This window comes from Gorilla gorilla, chromosome 21, assembly GCF_029281585.2.
Source record: "Gorilla gorilla gorilla isolate KB3781 chromosome 21, NHGRI_mGorGor1-v2.1_pri, whole genome shotgun sequence".
NCBI classification, from domain to species: domain Eukaryota; kingdom Metazoa; phylum Chordata; class Mammalia; order Primates; family Hominidae; genus Gorilla; species Gorilla gorilla.
Window position 1 is genome coordinate 47,661,723 of NC_073245.2, and position 17,424 is coordinate 47,679,146.

At 46.7% G+C, this 17,424-nt stretch overlaps 1 protein-coding gene and 1 non-coding gene across 10 annotated transcripts in view; one reads left to right on the forward strand and one right to left on the reverse strand.

The window, feature by feature from the left end:
* MIR1289 (microRNA mir-1289) lies at nt 1-112 on the reverse strand. The gene has a single exon (NR_106495.1). It is a non-coding gene; the product is annotated as a microRNA mir-1289 (primary transcript).
* A 1,001-nt stretch (nt 113-1,113) lies between these two features.
* Nucleotides 1,114-17,424, forward strand: part of CEP250 (centrosomal protein 250) — a 56,877-nt gene continuing 40,566 nt past the window's right edge. The window contains exons 1-10 of one of the 9 annotated variants that reach the window (XM_055373394.2): nt 1,114-1,250; nt 4,340-4,410; nt 6,024-6,146; nt 8,315-8,603; nt 9,633-9,689; nt 11,811-11,893; nt 12,107-12,272; nt 13,034-13,140; nt 13,372-13,623; nt 15,968-16,064. In XM_055373394.2, the coding sequence (XP_055229369.2) occupies nt 8,418-8,603; nt 9,633-9,689; nt 11,811-11,893; nt 12,107-12,272; nt 13,034-13,140; nt 13,372-13,623; nt 15,968-16,064 (948 nt within the window). In that variant the 5' untranslated portion in view covers nt 1,114-1,250; nt 4,340-4,410; nt 6,024-6,146; nt 8,315-8,417. Of the gene's footprint in view, nt 1,763-4,339; nt 4,411-6,023; nt 6,147-8,314; nt 8,604-9,632; nt 9,690-11,810; nt 11,894-12,101; nt 12,273-13,033; nt 13,141-13,371; nt 13,624-15,967; nt 16,065-17,424 lie in introns of those variants that run through there. The other 8 variants (XM_019016878.4, XR_008674639.2, XM_063702285.1 and 5 more) reach the window with 8 other exon arrangements.

Here is a 17,424-nt window from a genome sequence, read left to right on the forward strand (position 1 = left end):
ATCACCCTGGGTACTTTCTAAAATGCAGATTCCTGGATTCCACCCCCGGTTTAGGGATTCTCTGGGGGTGGAATCCAAGAGTCTGCATTTACCAGTTTTGTTTTTAATTCCTACTAAAAATTGAGAACCACTGAGTGCAAGAGTGAGGCAGGTAAATGGAGTTTACAACTCTAAGAAAGTGCATTAACAATTTATACACAAGGCCGGGCGCGGTGGCTCACGCCTGTAGTCCCAGCCCTTTGGGAGGCCGAGGCGGGAGGATCACGAGGTCAAGAGAGATCGAGACCATCCTGGCCAACATAGTGAAATCCTGTCTCTACTAAAAATACAAAAATTAGCCGGGCGTGGTGGCGGGCGCCTGTAGTCCCAACTACTCGGGAGGCTGAGGCAGAATTACTTGAACCTGGGAGGCAGAGGTTGCGGTGAGCCGAGATCATGCCAATGCACTCCAGTCTGGCGACAGAGCAAGACTCCATTTCAAAAAAAAAAAAAAAAATTTATACACAAAATGCTACGGGAATAACGCATGGGTCCTATTGGGAAGAAAAAGTTCTCTAGAAGTCAGGCTTAAGAAGAACTGCAGCTCCGGGACGGATTAAGTCAGGTAAAGGTAACACTCTGTGCAGAGACACGCAGACAAAACCGAGTGTTGAGTAAGTAACTCGCCTGTAAGTGTTATGCTGCCTGAAGCTGCTCGGAGCGTCTGAGCAGCAAGGTGAACCCTCAGAAACTGGTCGCGCTGCCAGTACTATCGCTAACCAGTGGCAGCTAGCCCCTTTGTTTCTCGCGCAGTTGTAATTGTAGTCTGGTTTGTAGGTGGAGCTGTGCGCAGGCGCACCTAAAACCAGGTGACCTTGCACATGCGCTATATGTAACACTGAAGCCAAAAGCGAAATGATTGAGGGCAATTTTCCTTTTCTGCTTCCGAAATGTCCCTTTCGCGAATCCAGAGACCCTGACCGTCCCCATTTCTGGCTAGGGATCTTATAATTCTTAAAATAATACTCCCTTTCCTTCAGGGCCTTTCTAGTAAGTCGGCTGCGGGAGGCCCTGCGCCGGCGCAGTCTGCCTATTGGTGCAGGACTTGGCGGGGCGGGCCCCTCCCAAAGGGCGGGAGTTTGGGGGGCGGGGCCTGGCCCTCTGCCTCGGGGTGGGCTCCGCCCCCGTCCCCGGCAGGGCCTTAGCAGCGGCTGCTGCAGCTCAATCGCAGAGCAACTAGCCGGGCGTCTGCGGGAGCCGAGCGCGGTGAGGTGGGGCCTCAGGGGCAGGCGGGAGGTGCTCGGGTTAACCGTCCGAGGCCCGGAGACCCGCCCGTCTAGGGCGCCTGAGGGAATCCCGTTCGGGCAGCGGCCTCTTGTTACCCGGGGGGAACCCGAGGCCTAGAGAGGGGCTGGGACGCGTCGTTAGGGCCCGGGGCCCGCTTGCCTCAGCTTCCTGCTGCCGCCAGCACGCTAAGCTCCAGTCGGCGCCGCCAAAGGAGAGCTTCCCGACCCTCGTGTCCAGCAGCCGCAATCCCGGGCTGGGAGGGCGAGGCGCCGCGCTCTCCCGCCCCCCCGCCCCTCGCTCCCTGTGTCCTGGCGGATTTGCACGTAATCTATCCGAAAGCCCAGTCCCACCCGCCACCCGACTCTGGAGCTCCCATTCTTCAGGACCCTGCTGAAGTATCACTTCTCAGCCGCCTTCTCCAGGCGCAGCTGCATTCGCTTCTCGGTTTTTGCACTTGCTGTGCACCGAGTTACTTTCCCGGCCCCTCGTTGACACCGTAAGCTCGTTCGTTAGATGTTATGCCTTGCCTTTTTCATCTCTAGATCCCAGGGCCTAGCACGTGATGATAATAGTCATGGCTTAACTGTACGGAATGGTCACAAATTGTCAGGTGCTACTGAATGCATTACACATAAGGGCCCATTTATTTATTTATTTAGAGACGGAGTTTCGCGCTTGTTGTCCAGGCTGGAGTGCAATGGCGCGATCTCGGTTCAGCTCAACCTCCGCCTCCCGGGTTCAAGCGATTCTCCTGCCTCAGCCTCCCAAGTAGCTGGGATTGCAGGCATGCGCCACCACACCCAGCTAATTTTATGTTTTTAGTAGAGACGGGGTTTCTCCATGTTGGTCAGGCTGATCTCGAACTCCCGACCTCAGGTGATCCGCCCGCTTCGGCCTCCCAAAGTGCTGGGATTACAGGTGTGAGCCACCGCGCTCAGCCAAAGGCCTATTTAATCTTCCCAACAATCCTATGGGGTGAGTTCTTTCTATAGCTTCACGTTTTACCCATGAAGAAACTGAGGTATTCATAGAAAAAGTAATTTGCCAGTAGTCCCACAACTAATAAGTGGATGGAGCTGGGAAACTGTCCCCAGGGCATTTGATGACTTGACTAGATTGTCTTTGGGTTTAATGAACGTCTGTTGAATTGATCTTTAGTTTGGCCCTGGGAGTTATTGGAGGCTAGGCTTGTGATCAGTATTTTACCGGGAAGGCTTAGAACTGGTGTTCCCAAATTTATAGAGGTCACAACAAAACCAAGGCTACTGGTACGCCCTCTGTTCCTTTAGTTCTTCTATGTTTCTTTGCTCCTTTTCGATCAGAAAGCTGCAGACATAGGTGTCATTATCCCTCACTATTTAAGAAGTGCCCCTCACAGAGCTGTGAGTTCGTAGTCCATGCTTTAACTAATGTAATGTTCATGCTTTAACAGCTAATGTAATGGAGAGAGTGTAGAATTTGGAATCAGATTGGGGTTCAGTCATTGCTCTGCCACTGACCAAGCTATAAGTTATATGCCTCCCCCCACTTTTTTTTTTTTTTTTCTTTTTTGAGACCTGATCTCACTCAGTCACCCAGGCTGGAGTGCAGTGGTGCGATCTCGGTTCACTGCAACATCCTGTCTCCCAGGTTCAGGCGATTCTCCCGCCTCAGCCTCCTGAGTAGCTGGGATTACAGGCGCCCGCCACCGTGCCTGGCTAATTTTTGTATTTCTAGGAGAGATGGGGTTTTGCCATGTTGGCCAAGCTGGTCTCGAACTCCTGGCCTCAAATGATCTGCCCAACTCAACCTCCCAAAGTGCTGGGATTACAGGTGTGAGCCACCACACCCAGCCTGTTTTTTTGCTTTTTATATAGGTAATAGAGCTGTTAGCCTTTTGCAAGACCGTTGGTGATAATATGGATCATGTTACCCAATGTCCTATAATAGTCAGTCAGTAATAATGGGCACTTGTTATAAACCAGGCTGTGTTTTAGGTAGGAGCTGGGCATACGGCATTGGATAAAACAATGCTTTTGCACTTGTGGAATTTGCATTTTGGTAAGTATATTACATAATAATTAGATAGGGACAGAAAAAGCATGGTAAGGCAAATAAAAGTACTAGTGTTATGTGGAGAGGTGATAGTATTTTATTTATTTATTTATTTATTTGAGCATCTTGTCCCAGGCTGGAGTGCAGTGGCGTGATCACGGCTCACTGCAGCCTCGAACTCCTTGGCTCAAGCAGCCCTCCCATCTTAACCTCCCAAGTAGCTGGGACTACAGGTGAATGCCACACAGCCAGCAATTTTTTTTTTTTTTTTTTTTTTAATAGAGATGGGAATCTCTCTTTGTTGCCCAGGCTGGTCTTGAACTCCTGGCCTCAAGAGATCCTCCCACCTTGGTGAAACTCTGTCTCTACTAAAAATACAAAAAAATTAGCTGGTCGTGGTGGCACATGCTTGTAATCCCAGCTACTCGGGAGGCTGAGACATGAGAATTGCCTGAACCGGGGAGGCAGAGGTTGCAGTGAGCTGAGATCATGCCAGTGCACTACAGCCTGGGTAACAGAGCCAGATCCTGTCTCAAAAACAAAACAAAACACTGGATGAGATTACCTTGGAAATTATTGGAGATGGAGAAGAGGTCTGAAGCCTTGAGGTTTCCAAACTTTAGATATTGGGGAGATGAGAAAAGGCAGCAAAGGAGACTGAGTGGGAGAGGCCAGAGGTTGGAGGAGAGCAACAGAGAGGCCCCACATGAGATTTAAATAAGGAGCTGCATGCTAATTTGTTTTTTTCAGGAGTAAGAAACAAATTATCTCTGTACACAAATGTCTATACTGTAGTTTCTTTCTCAGTAAATAAAATGTTTGTGTCCTCAAGTATTTTTCTGTTTTTGCTTTAAGTGACAAATTCTATTTAATACCATTCTACATCTTAGTCCTTGTAGCATTTATGCCTCTATTCCAAGTTTAGGGGGTAGTGTTGCTTCTCTTTTAAACTTTATTTAAATACTCCTTTTGTAGTATTTTGGATGAGAGAGGATCAAATACATAATTTATCTCACTCTTCTGTCACTTTCCACTCCAGGTTCACAGGTGGCTGTTGGTCTTTAGTAAGGGTGCTGTCTTCCCTGTCTGATCCTTAGCAAAAGTAGGAAGGTAGGTCTTGTTCATTTCTGTACCACTGTGGCAGACTCCTGATACTGAGTTGAAATTCATGAGTGTTTATGGGATAAATTAATGTACAAAAGAAATGAATCTTTCCCTTTTTCCTGCAGTAACGATAACATTGGCTCAGTGGTTTACAGCTTAGAAGTACACTGACACTCATTATCTTATTTAGATGTAATCCAATTTGTTACAGTTTGCCAGCTACTGCTCTTTTCCCTTTCTCAGGCACATTGAAATTTACTTTCCCTTTGGGGGCTCTGCTAGTTTATTCCTAGCAGATCTGATATGGCAGTGTGTTCGTAAAAGGATGCTGAACTGTGTCTTGAGGAAGCTCAGAATGAAATCTGAACTTCAGAAAGATTCCTGAGATAATTTTTCTCTGTCTCTTCTCTTTTATTCTTGTTTTAATAAATTTTAGTTTTATGAGGATTGTTTTGGTTTTAAAAAACTTTAAATCATTTTTTAAAACTATTTTTTTACAACAATTTTAGGGTTACAGAAAAATTGCATAGTACAGAGAGTTCCTGTACACCTTGCACCCAGTCTCCCCTTTTAGTATGGTATATTTGCTATAATGCAAATTTTTTTTTTTTTCTTTTTTTTTTTTTTTTGAGATGGAGCCTTGCTCTTGTCGCCCAGGCTGGACAGTATCGGCCAGGCTGGTCTCAAACTCCTGACCTCAAGTGATCCGCCTGCCTCAGCCTCCCAAAGTGCTGGGATTACAGGTGTGAGCCACTGCGCCTGGCCATGCAAATCATTTTTTGAGATAAGTGGGGCATATAAAAATATAAACAAAATGAAGTTGCTTTATCTCTACAAGCCTCAGTTTCCTTATCTGCAAGATGAGGGGGGTTGGACTAAATTTCTAAATAGCTTTAAAATTTTTTAATTATCTGCTAAAGTAAAATAATTATATAATTCTAATATAATTTCCTTTATTTGCTTAAGTATTACTAATACCACCTTGCCAAATCATGTTTGCAAGTTACTGACAGCCGTATCCTAAAAGAAAACTTGATGAGAATTCATGGAACTATGTGTGGCAGGACTGCTTATTAGAGATATTAGGTTGAATGATGTGAAATTGCCATTTTTGTAGATAAAAAATAATGAGTGAGGCTGGGCTTGGTGGCTCACACCCATAATGCCATTGCTTTGGGAGGCTTGGGCCAGGGGGTGGCTGTCTGAAACCAGGAGTTCGAGACAAGCTTAGGCAACATGGCAAAACCTTGTCTCTATCAAAGGAAAAAAAAAAAAAGGCTTGGTGGCACACATCTTCAGCTCCTCTGAAGGCTGAGGCTGGAGGATCCCTTCAGCCCAGGAGTTTGAGGCTGCGGTGAGCTATGATTGCACCACTGTACTCCAGCCTGGGTGACAGAGCTAGATCCTTTCTCTAAAAATAATAATAATAATAGGATAATATTAGCAATTTCATATGGTTCAACCTAATGTTTTGGGATAGGGATTCAACAAAGTGTGAGGGGGCCTTTGGGACCTCATAAAGTCCCACTGCATGCAAAAGCCCGGCTCAGCCCTCACAGTACTAGGAGAGAAAAGGCTCTTCAGTTCCCTTGAAGTAACTTGGATCTACATTATTGTAGGTAGAGTTGTTGGCAGAAATCCTGGGATAAGAGAACAGTTTCCTGGAAGATCTGTGCCTCCAACCAGCAGAGAGGGATTGAGCTTCATTGAACTCAACAGAGCCAACATTTCATAGCACCATGGTGAGTTGGTCACACAGCCTTGGCAAAAAGGCTGAAAAGGAGGGTGTAATAGTATGGGGAAAGGTTGTATTACCCTGGTTCGTAGGCTAGGAAGAGGCCTGGAGTACTGGTGCCACCAAGCCTTTATTGGTGCCATTCTATTCTCCCTACTTTATGCACTTTCTTTACTGCCTAGTACAGGCTCTGCAAACTCAAGTATCTTCGGTTGTTCAGGAGGTAATGTAAATTAGTAAGCCGAGTTTTCCTCTATAGTGCTACTATAACAGAAACAGTAGCACAGTTGCAATGATAAATGACAACTGAAATATGCTATCATTGTGAGGGAGAGAATCGGTGTGTGCATAGGGGAGGCCACGATGAACTGGAGAGCACATGCCCTGTCTAAAGGGGGCAGGCACTATACAACTGTGCAGAGCACACGCCCTGTCTAAAGGAGACAGGCGCTGTTCAACTGCACGGAGCACGTGCCCTGTCTAAACGGGCAGGCACTATTCAACTGTGCGGCTGGTTGTTGCCTTATTGAAATATGGGTCAAGCATCACTGGGTATTCTGATTTTCCAAAAGGAGCCAGAAATATGGATTTTATGTACATTCTCCCAATGATAAATGTTGGCACCTAATTTGAATTCTTAAAAACTATTATGTGGGCCACACAATGGCTGAAAAGAGCTAGCAGGGCACTGATTTGTCATCTCTGGCCTATGGCTTAGCTCTGCCAGGAGTGAGGCTCACATGCATTTCTTCACTGGACATTGTTGACAAGTTACAATTAAAATGAATTAGACAGCTCCTGCCTTTGAGGTACTCATGGATTAGCAGAGAAAATAGACAAGTAATGATGATAAGATGTAGAGTAGACATCAGAACATATGTATTCTCTCTGTGTATATAGCTATAAAAGTGATTAACTCTTCCTGGGTTCATCTGGGAGGACATGATAGGACGTGGCATTTGAGCCAGGATGTGGGAAATCAATAGTTTGGTGCATTAAAGGGATTTGGGGCCCTTGAACTTTCTACTGTATGTGCAAATGTTAGGTTTGCATTCGCTGTAAATACCATTTTGTTGATAGGTAGTTGAAAATACGGATATTCCTTAGCCCTGCTGGTGAGAGTCTTAGGGTTAATAAAATGAGAGAACTCTTCCTCTGGCCCAGGTTATGGGATAATTGTGTGTTTTAGAGGCCTAAGTAACTCAGAGGTCATGATACCCTCATTTCTGGATGAGGGAAGTAGCACATCTGAGGTCACGGAGCCCATTGGAGGCAGAGCTTGGACTAACACCCAGAACTCTTCTTTACCACCATGCCTTCCCCTGTCCTGGGTATCTCTGATGAAGGTCACCATTAGGCTGGCCGCCTCTGCCTGTGGTGGCCCATTGCCCTGTTTTGGCCCAGCTCCTGGTGGGTGAGGGGGTTTGGCCATCCTGCTGCCACTGGTTCCTTCTCTCTTTTGGATCCTTTGCCTGAAATGCCTGCTACCCCTTTTCTTTGTCAGATAGACTACTTGTGTTCAAATCTCTCTCAACCATATGCCAGCTGTGTGGCCTGGCACAAGTTTTTTAACCTTTCTAAGCCCCAGTTTCCTCATCTATATATAAAGAGTTATAATAGTACGTTTGGTGAAGTGTCATGGGAAGGCATTGGAAGGTTTCAAGATTTTTGTAAAAACAAAATGACGTAATGCATGTAAAGCACTTAAAGCAACAGCCCTCCAGAAGCACTCAGCAAGTGTTAACAATGGTGATGATGATTCACACAGTTCACAGGCTCCCAGGCTGGGTTAAGTTCTCTTCCTTTGTTTTCTCATATTATCTTATTATTTCACATGCTACATTGTATGTATTGTAATAGTTTGTGTCTATTTCCCCTGCTAGACTAGGAACACCTTCAGCGATTCATTCAACAAATGTTTGTGAACCACTGTGCCAGGAACTAAGGATGCAGTGATAAACCAGGAGCTCTTGGTTTAGTGCAGAGTTCCGAAATTCATGCCAGGAGACACTAGTCCTGTGAGCTTGTCTCATGGTCAGTTAAATTTGGGGAATGATGCTCATCATAGCGCCCTTCAGAGATGAGGGTCCCTTTTAGTATTTTAAAGGTTCTGAGGAGTCTTGTATATAGTAAAAGAACAGTCCTTTCAATTTGACTATGTGCTTTGGTCCCCAGTTCAAGAGGATGTTGAAGTGGCATGGCAATGGTTAGAGACCCTGCTGGGCGTGAACACCCTCTGGCTACCTAGGCACCTGTGGGCCTACCACCTGGTGCCCTCATGGAGACAAGAAGCCCTGGGTTGAACAACATGAAGCCCCAGTCGCTGCAGCTGGTACTGGAAGAGCAGGTGCTGGCACTACAGCAGCAGATGGCAGAGAATCAGGCAGCCTCCTGGCGGAAGCTGAAGAACTCCCAGGAGGCCCAGCAGAGACAAGCAACCCTTGTGAGGAAGCTGCAGGCCAAGGTGAGGCAGCTGCCCTTTTGGGGAGGGGAAAGAGAACAGCCCCCAGCGCTAGGTGCTGAGGTGAGATAAGGGTTGCAGGAGGCAGAGTCTTGTGGTGGGAGTGGCCTACATCTAGCTTGGTGAGATAAGACCCAGACCTTCTAGCTTTCATGTACAGCTTCTCTTTTGATGCTCACAACTGCTCCATGAGGTATGTATTATATCCTTTTAATTTTATTTTATTTTTGAGATAGGGTTTTGCTCTGTTGCCCAGGCTAGAGTGCAGTGGTATGATCACAGATCGCTGCGGCCTCAACCTCCTGGGCTCAGGCAATCCTCCTGCCTCAGCCTCTGGAGTATCTGGGACCACAGGTGTACACCACCACTTTTGGCTAATATATCTCTTTAAAGATGAAATTCACAAGGGTTAAGTTATTTATCCAGGTTTCTTCAGCTAGTCTAGAGCCAAAGCCCATGATCTTGCCTCTGTGATATAAAAGGCATATAGAAAGTATTTATTTATTTATTTATTTATTTATTTATTTTTGAGACAGAGTCTCACTCATATAGAAAGTATTATTTAAATGCCCAAAGAAGGCCAGGCATGGTGGCCCATGCCTGTAATCCCAGCATTTTGGGAGGCCGAGGCAGGTGTATCACCTGAGGTCAGGAGTTTGAGACCAGCCTGGCCAACATGGCAAAACCCTGTCTCTACTAAAAATATAAAAATTAGCTGAGTGTGGTGGCGCATGCCTGTAATCCCAGCTACTCGGGAGGCTGAGTTAGAAGAATCACTTCAATCTGGGAAGCGGAGGTTGCAGTGAGCCAAGATTGTGCCACTGCACTCCAGCCTGGGACACAGAGTGAGACTCCATCTCAAAAAAGAAAAAAATGCCCAAATAGAAACTATAAGATGTTATGGCCTTACCTTACTGTCACCACCCAGTTCCCCTGTTCATAGCAAGTTTGCCTAAGATCCTCAGGGGCCTTTACTTTGGGCTGTTTGTGCCAGCTGTGTTCATTGCCCAGGGCCTGTTCTTTTTGCTGCAGGTGCTGCAGTACCGAAGCTGGTGCCAAGAGCTGGAGAAGCGGCTAGAAGCCACTGGAGTGAGTGAGGCTGAGCACTCTGCACCCCCTGGGTCCTCAGTGAATATACTTGTTAGGTTTCATTTGTTGACTGAGGGAGGTTGGAGTGTACAAGTGAGGTGTTTGGTAGAAGTCTCTCTTTCTCAGCCTCTGAGAGGTTTATCACACTGATATCTTCATTGAACCTAGCTGGCCTGTCAGATTCCAACCCTTGGTTTTCAAAGGACGAAATGTAAATTAGATTGGAAGGAGTGTGGGATTAGCAGGAAGAAGTGCATGTTTCCTCCAGCAGGTGTCAGTGTTTCTCTTAGAAAGATGCAGGCCTTTGCGAGCCTACAGCATGTCTGCAGCAAAGGGATGTCTGTGCTATTAGAACTGGCTTCGAAAAACCCATTTATTTGCCTTTGTTCCAGCTGCCTCTCAGTACCTCCTCACATTTTCCTCAGAAAAGTTCTCTCAGAGGAAGGAAAGAACCAAAACTTATTGAGCACCCTCAATGCAGTCCAGGCAGCATGAGGCACTGTCATATACAGATGGTCCCCCCCAACATAGGATGGTTGCAAGTTTTCAACTTTATGATGATGTGAAAGCTATATGCATTCAGTATGTTCCTTGGGTTATGATGGGGTTACAGCTGGATAAACCCATTGTTTGGGGTTGTTTTGCTTGCTTGGTTGGTTGGTTTTTGTTTGTTTGGTTGGTTGGTTGTTTTGAGACAGGGTCCTACTTACTCTGTCACCCAGGATGGAGTGCACTGGTGCAGTCATGAGTCACTGCAGCCTCAGCCTCCTGGGCTTAAGCGATCATCCCACCTCAGCCTCCCAAAAAGTAGCTGGGACTACAGATACATGCCTCCACATCTGGCTAATTTTTTTTATTTTCTGTAGACACAGGGTCTCTCTATGTTGCCCAGGCTGGTCTCAAATTCTTAGACTCAAGCAATCCTCCCACTGCTGGGATTACAAGTGTGAGCCACTGCGTCTGGCCCGAACTCACTGTTAAGTTGAAAATATCATAAGTTGAAAATGTCAGCCAGGCGCAGTGGCTCATGCCTGTAATCCCAGCACTTTGGGAGGTCAAGGTGGGTGGGTCACAAGGTCAGGGGTTCAAGACCAACCTGGCCAGCATGGTGAAACCCCATCTCTACTAAAAATACAAAAAATTAGCCGGGCATGATGGTGCGTGCCTGTAATCCCAGCTACTCGGGAGGCTGAGGCAGGAGAATCACTTGAACCCAGGAGGCGGAGGTTGCAGTGAGCCGAGATCATGCCACTGCACTCCAGCCTGGGCAACAGAACTAGACTGTCTCAAAAAAGAAAAAAAAAAAGAAAAGAAAAAAAGAAAACGTCATAAGTTGAAAACACACCTTTAACTTATGTTCAATTTATGATGGATTTATGGGATGAAATTCCAGCATAAGTCAAGGAGCATCTATAATTGTGTCTCTTAACCTGCACAGCAACTTTCTGAAGGGAACGACATACCGCTTTCATTTTGTAGCTGGAGACACTGTAGCTCCAAGAAGTTAAGTGACTTCACAGGCTGGGTGTGGTGGCTCATGCCTGTAACCCCAGCACTTTGGGAGGCTGAGGTGGGTGGATCACTTGAGGCCAGGAATTCAAGAACAGCCTGGCCAACATGGTGAAACCCCATCTCTACTAAAAATACAAAAATTAGCCAGGTGTGGTGGCAGGTGCCTGTAATCCCAACTACTTGGGAGGCTAAGGCAGGAGAATCACTTGAACCTGGGAGGCGGTGGTTGCAGTGAGCTGAGATTGTGCCATTGCACTCCAGCCTGGGCGACAGAGTGAGACTCTGTCTCCAAAAAAAAAAAAAAAAATGAAAGAAGTTAAGTCACTTCCCAAGGTCAAACCATTAGTGTAGTGGAAGTTAAGGCCATTAGTGAAAGATACATCACTTCTTAGGTTGAAGATTCTTTTTACTACCGAAGGCCATCTTTCAGGAGAGGTCATCAGTTTACTTTTGGAGTGAGGGAGGCAGTGATTAAGAATAGAAGCATATTGCTAACAAAGGGGAGAAAGAATAAAAAGGAAGTGGACTGCCATGGAAGGGAGCCTTAGGGAACTGGTCTGAGTGATGTTCTCTTTGGAGGTAAGTAAGGCTTGTCTCTGTCTGGCGCAGGGACCAATCCCCCAGAGGTGGGAAAATGTGGAGGAGCCAAACCTGGATGAGCTGCTGGTCCGATTGGAGGAGGAGCAACAGAGGTGATGGACCCCAAACTTTCTGACCTGGGTGATTGGCCAGTTGGTGGAGAAGGCTGATGAGAAACTTCTGCCCTGAGGGCTAATGTGGACTTCAGCCATAGCCCTCTAATTCCCGCAATGGAAAATTTCAGTGGTTACCATCTTACTCCCAGGAGGTCCAAGGGTTGGACTAGACCTTTATTTTGCACCCACTTTTACCCCTCCCCAGTGCAGGTGTGAGAGTCTAGCAGAGGTGAACACCCAGCTTCGACTGCACATGGAAAAAGCTGACGTGGTGAATAAAGCCCTTAGGGAAGATGTGGAAAAACTGACAGTGGACTGGAGCCGGGCCCGGGATGAGCTAATGAGGAAGGAGAGCCAGTGGCAGATGGAGCAGGAGGTAGGAAGAACGGGGACTGGAACTGTGAGAGGAAGCCTGTGTATTCTGGATGCTGCCCTGGTCAGTACTGGAAGGGGTTAACTTCAGGACTTGGATGAAAACTGAGCTGTTGCTGTTAAAGTCCCTGACCATCCTTACCTGCGCATGCTGGCAGCCTCAGCCTTCTTGGGCCTTCAGCTTAGACCTGCCACTACCCGCCTAGTCTAGGTTCTGCTGGGAGGTAGCATGACACTCAGAGCAACTCTGTTCCTGCAGCAGTGACGAGCTTAGGTTTTTGATGGATCTGAAAGCTTACTGATTCCTGGTCTGGAGGTCTTGCATATCTAGATGCTAAGGAGGTAGATATGAAACTGAATGGGAAAGAAAGAGCAGTTATGGGCCCTGGGGAATTTTCAGGTCCCAGCTGAAGGAAACAGATGTTTCCTGCATTTTTGCTTTGTGCTCAGTGGTTTATGTATATCATTGACTCCTCCTTAGAAAAGTCTGTGGTAATAGATCCCATTTGTTAAGCAGCTACCGTGTATCCTTTTCTAATCTGGCCCAGAGGAAGGCGATATACCATCCTAGGCCCTCTGACCTCTCGAATCCCACTGCCAACTTTATTAAGCCCTTCACCATAACCTGGATAGATACCCATTCATAAACTATCTCCTGTAAGTCCCTCCTTCCTAACCTCAGTAGTCAGGAGGAATCCAAGACTCTTGTGTTGGCAAAAGATAGCCCTCTGCCTTTGGGTATGACCTGGGTTTCTGAACACACAGTTCTTCAAGGGCTACCTGAAAGGGGAGCACGGTCGCCTTCTCAGTCTATGGCGGGAGGTTGTGACGTTCCGACGCCACTTCCTGGAAATGAAGTCAGCTACTGACAGGTCAGTGTGGGGAGAAGAAGGGAGGAGGTTTGCCCCTACCAATTCTGGACTAATAACAGTGGGCTGCTATAGAAGCGGGATCAGCTGTGGGGGTGGGGTGGGTGGGGGAGTTGGTAGTGTTGGAAGCAGATGATTTTTCCCAGCCCTGCTCCTCAGGCTTCACTGGGCCTGATCACCACACTCCTTCCCTGGTTCCTAGTGGAGTCTGCTGTTTTCCTTGCTTGTACTCAGAGATCTGACGGAGCTAAAAGCTGAGCATGTGAGGCTTTCAGGGTCTCTGTTGACCTGTTGTCTGCGCTTGACTGTGGGAGCACAGTCTCGGGAACCCAACGGATCTGGAAGAATGGATGGGCGGGAGCCGGCCCAGCTGCTGCTGCTACTAGCCAAGACCCAGGAGCTGGAGAAGGAAGCCCATGAAAGGAGCCAGGAGTTAATACAGCTGAAGAGTCAAGGGGATCTGGAGAAGGCTGAACTTCAGGACCGGTGAGATGGCCTGGGGTCCCAGGAAGGGTTCGCTGAGAGAGAGCTGACTCCTTTAGAGGGTTAGGGACAGGCAGGGGAGGTGCCAGGAACATTCCTACCATGGAGGGGGAAGAAGATGTGCCCAAGGAAATCTACTTTGAAACCTGATGCCACAGTTGGGGCTTGTACTGACCTCTGCCCTCAGCCTGTCTTTTAGCCCAGTTTCTTTCCTGTTGATTTATGGAGCTAGCTATGACTCCATCCTCCATCAACACCAAAGTGCTTGCCATTCCCAGAACAGCCAAGCTCTTCCCCCTCCCTGTCTTTGTACCTGCTGAATTTAGTCCGGAATGCCTCCCTCCCTTCTCTCTCTGCCTTAGCCTCTAAGATATAGTTCAAATATTACCTCTTTTTTTTTTTTTTTTTTGAGACGAAGTCTCATTCTATCGCCCAGGCTGGAGAGCAGTGGCATGATCTTGACTACTGCAACCTCTGCCTCCTGGGTTCAAGTGACTCTCCTGCCTCAGCCTCCCAAGTACCTGGGACTGTTTACAGGCACACGCCACCACACCCAGCTAATGTTTGTATTTTTAGTAGAGACAGGGTTTCACCATGTTGGTCAGGCTGGTCTCAAACTCCTGACCTCAAGTGATCCACCTGCCTCAGCCTCCCAAAGTGTTGGGATTACAAGCGTGAGCCACTGCAACTCGCCGAAATGTCACCTCTTCTATGAAGCCTTCTCTGACCTCAGTAGCCTGCTAAGTTACTGTGCCCTTGTAGTCTTTTGACCTCTTATTACAGCATTGATCTCACTGATGATTTCGTTTCCCCTACCTTCTTTTTTTGGTGAGGCTGTTTTACTTTTTGGATTATAATGAAGTAGGTTTTTAAAAAATAATGACGTAGAAGGGCAGGGAAATGAGCAGAGAGCCCCATTGAATCTCAGGACAAAGTTCATATATGCCCATGACGAGGGTTGTGTCTTCACCTGTTGGAGGTACATACATAAAATGCAGGGCTATTTTGTTTTGTTTTTGCTTTTGGAGGCACTGAGAAGTACAAAAGCAGGCCATGTCTTCGTAAGTTTTTATTTATAGTACTTTCTACTTCACCTGCCATATACTAGACACTCAATACATTTTGTTTCTTTGTTTTTTGAGACAGAGTCTAGCTCTGTTGCCCAGGCTGGAGTGCAGTAGTGTAAACACAGCTCACCGCAGCCTTGACCTCCTGGGCTGAAGCAATTCTCTTGCCTCAGCCTCCAAAGTAGCTGGGATTACAGGCACGCACCACTATGCCTGGCTAACTTTTTAATTTTTTTGTAGAGGTGGGGTCTCACTATGTTTCCCCGGCCGGTCTGGAACTCCTGAGCTCAAGCAGTCTTTCCACCTTGGCCTCCCAAAGTTCTAGGATTACAGGTTGAGCCACCGTGGCTGGCCAATGAATGTTTGTTGAGTGATGCAATACTTAAACAAATGACCATACAGTGCGTTAAGGTTCTTAGAGATGGTATAGAATAAAATTATTAAGACTTTTGCTGAGTGAGGAGGATCACTTGAGCCCAGGAGTTTGAGACCAGCCTGGACAACATAGTGAGACCTTGTCTCTACTAAAAGTAAAAATAAAAAAAGAATAGCCATGTGGTGGCATGCACCTATAATTCTAGCTACTTGGGAAGCTGAGGCAGGAGGATTGCTTGAGAGTGAGCTATGATTGCACCACTGTATTCCAGCCTGGGCAACAGAGCAAGACCCTGTCTCAAAAAAAAAATTGGAAAAAAAATTGGAAAAAAATTTAAACTTTTAGATAGCATTCATTCAAGAAATATTTATTTAGCCACTCACATAATAGCAAGCAGTAAGCTCTAAGATACAGTGTTAAGTGTTTGGTGATTTTGCTGGACTTTGAGATTAATATCAAGAAGGTTGAACATAATCTTCCCCAAATTGCCCTTCCTTTTTCCCTATCAGAGTCAGAACCTCGGGCTGGAGGGACCTTGGGACTATCCCAAGTGCAATTCTGATGTTCTTATTGGCTTCAGGGTGCTTGACTTCAAGATTAAGCGAGGCCTGGAAGGGCCTGGGCCAGGGCTTTCCTTCAGCTCTTGGGCCCCCAAACACGTGTTCCAGCCTTGAGATGTGGTAAATCCCTGCATGTGTCTGAGTGGTTTTTTGCTTCCCCACTTCAAGGCTATAGCATCATGTGGTATTCAGGGAGTGCAGACGGGCTGGGGGTGCCTAAGGGATTTGGGGGAGGCTGCAGTTGGGAGTGGCTGGGGTTGGGGCTGGGGCTGGGGTGTGCTGCATCGTAGCTCTGTCCACATCCATGGGCTGTTCTGGTGACAGTGCTATGCTCTTCTCTTTAGGGTGACCGAGCTCTCTGCTCTGTTGACCCAGTCTCAGAAGCAAAATGAAGATCATGAAAAGATGATAAAGGCTCTGAGAGAGACAGTGGAGATCCTGGTACATGATCCTTTGCTCTGGAAAGGAGTTGGGCATGGGCTTGTAGATTCCTTGTGCTTTATGGACAGATAGTTTAGGATACCAGTTACATATTCCGTGATGAAATCCTCTAAAGCTAAAAAATAAATTTTGGCTGAATCTGAAAATTAATTAACTCATTCATTTATTCATTGAATAAATACTATTGACTGTCTACTATCCCTACTGTATTCCTGGGGAAATTGCAATGGCATATGTATGCAGTGTGTCCTTACCAGAGAATTGGCACATACATTCAGAGACACATTGGCAAATTAGTGAGTTACCAGGAAGCGGATATGTGGAGAGATTTAAAATCTAGTCACATGGGAAACAACTGAGGAGTATGGCAATGTTTAGCCGGGAGAAGAAAGAGCTTGAGGCCCGTTGAAGGCCCTTGAAGACATGATAGCTGCCTTCACATATCTGAAGGACTGACACTGGGAAAAGAGAGTTTATGAAGGGCCGGGCGCGGTGGCTCACGCCTGTAATCCCAGCACTTTGGGAGGCTGAGGCAGGCAGATCACCTGAGGTCGGGAGTTTGAGACCAGCCTGATCAACATGCAGAAACCCCGTCTCTACTAAAAAAATAAAAAAATTAGCCGGGCATGGTGGCACATGCCTATAATCCCAGCTGCTCGGGAGGCTGAGGCAGGAGAATCACTTGAACCTGGGAGGTGGAGGTTGTGGTGAGCCGAGATTATGCCATTGCACTGCAGCCTGGGCAACAAGAGTGAAACTCCGTCTCAAAAAAGAGAAAAGAGAGTTTACATATTTAATGTTTTCCAGGGCAAAACCAATGTCAATAGCTAGAAGTTAATAGGGGAATAGATTCTGGCTCACAGCTAGAGCTGTTCAGTAGTTGAACAGCCTGTCTTGTGAAGGAGTAAGGTTTTGGTCATTGGCTTAACATCTGCCAGGGATGTTATCAGAGGGCTTCTCTAAGGTTGGATGTTAGAACCCTCTGGCTTAATACCATGTTTCATCTCTATAAGTTTTCAGATCTCTGATTTTAGGTGGCTCCTGAACCCCTATTCATATGCACACCCCTAGTCTTCTCATCCAAGCTGAGATCAACAGGAATTGTAGCTTTCTGATTCCCTCTTTTTTTTTCAGGAACTTGCCAATTCAGAATATCCACGGGACTCAGATAATGTAAATAAATGAAATGGGTTCAGTTGTAAGAATTCTGGTTTTCCAGTGCTGTTTGTTGTATTTAGTTTTCAGTACTGCAGGGGACACTTGAGCTCAGTATTAAGGAAGCCATGAGGAGCAATAGGGATTGTGGGACCCTCAATAATAAATGTCTCATCTAGATGAGGCATCCACCATTCAACTTCAG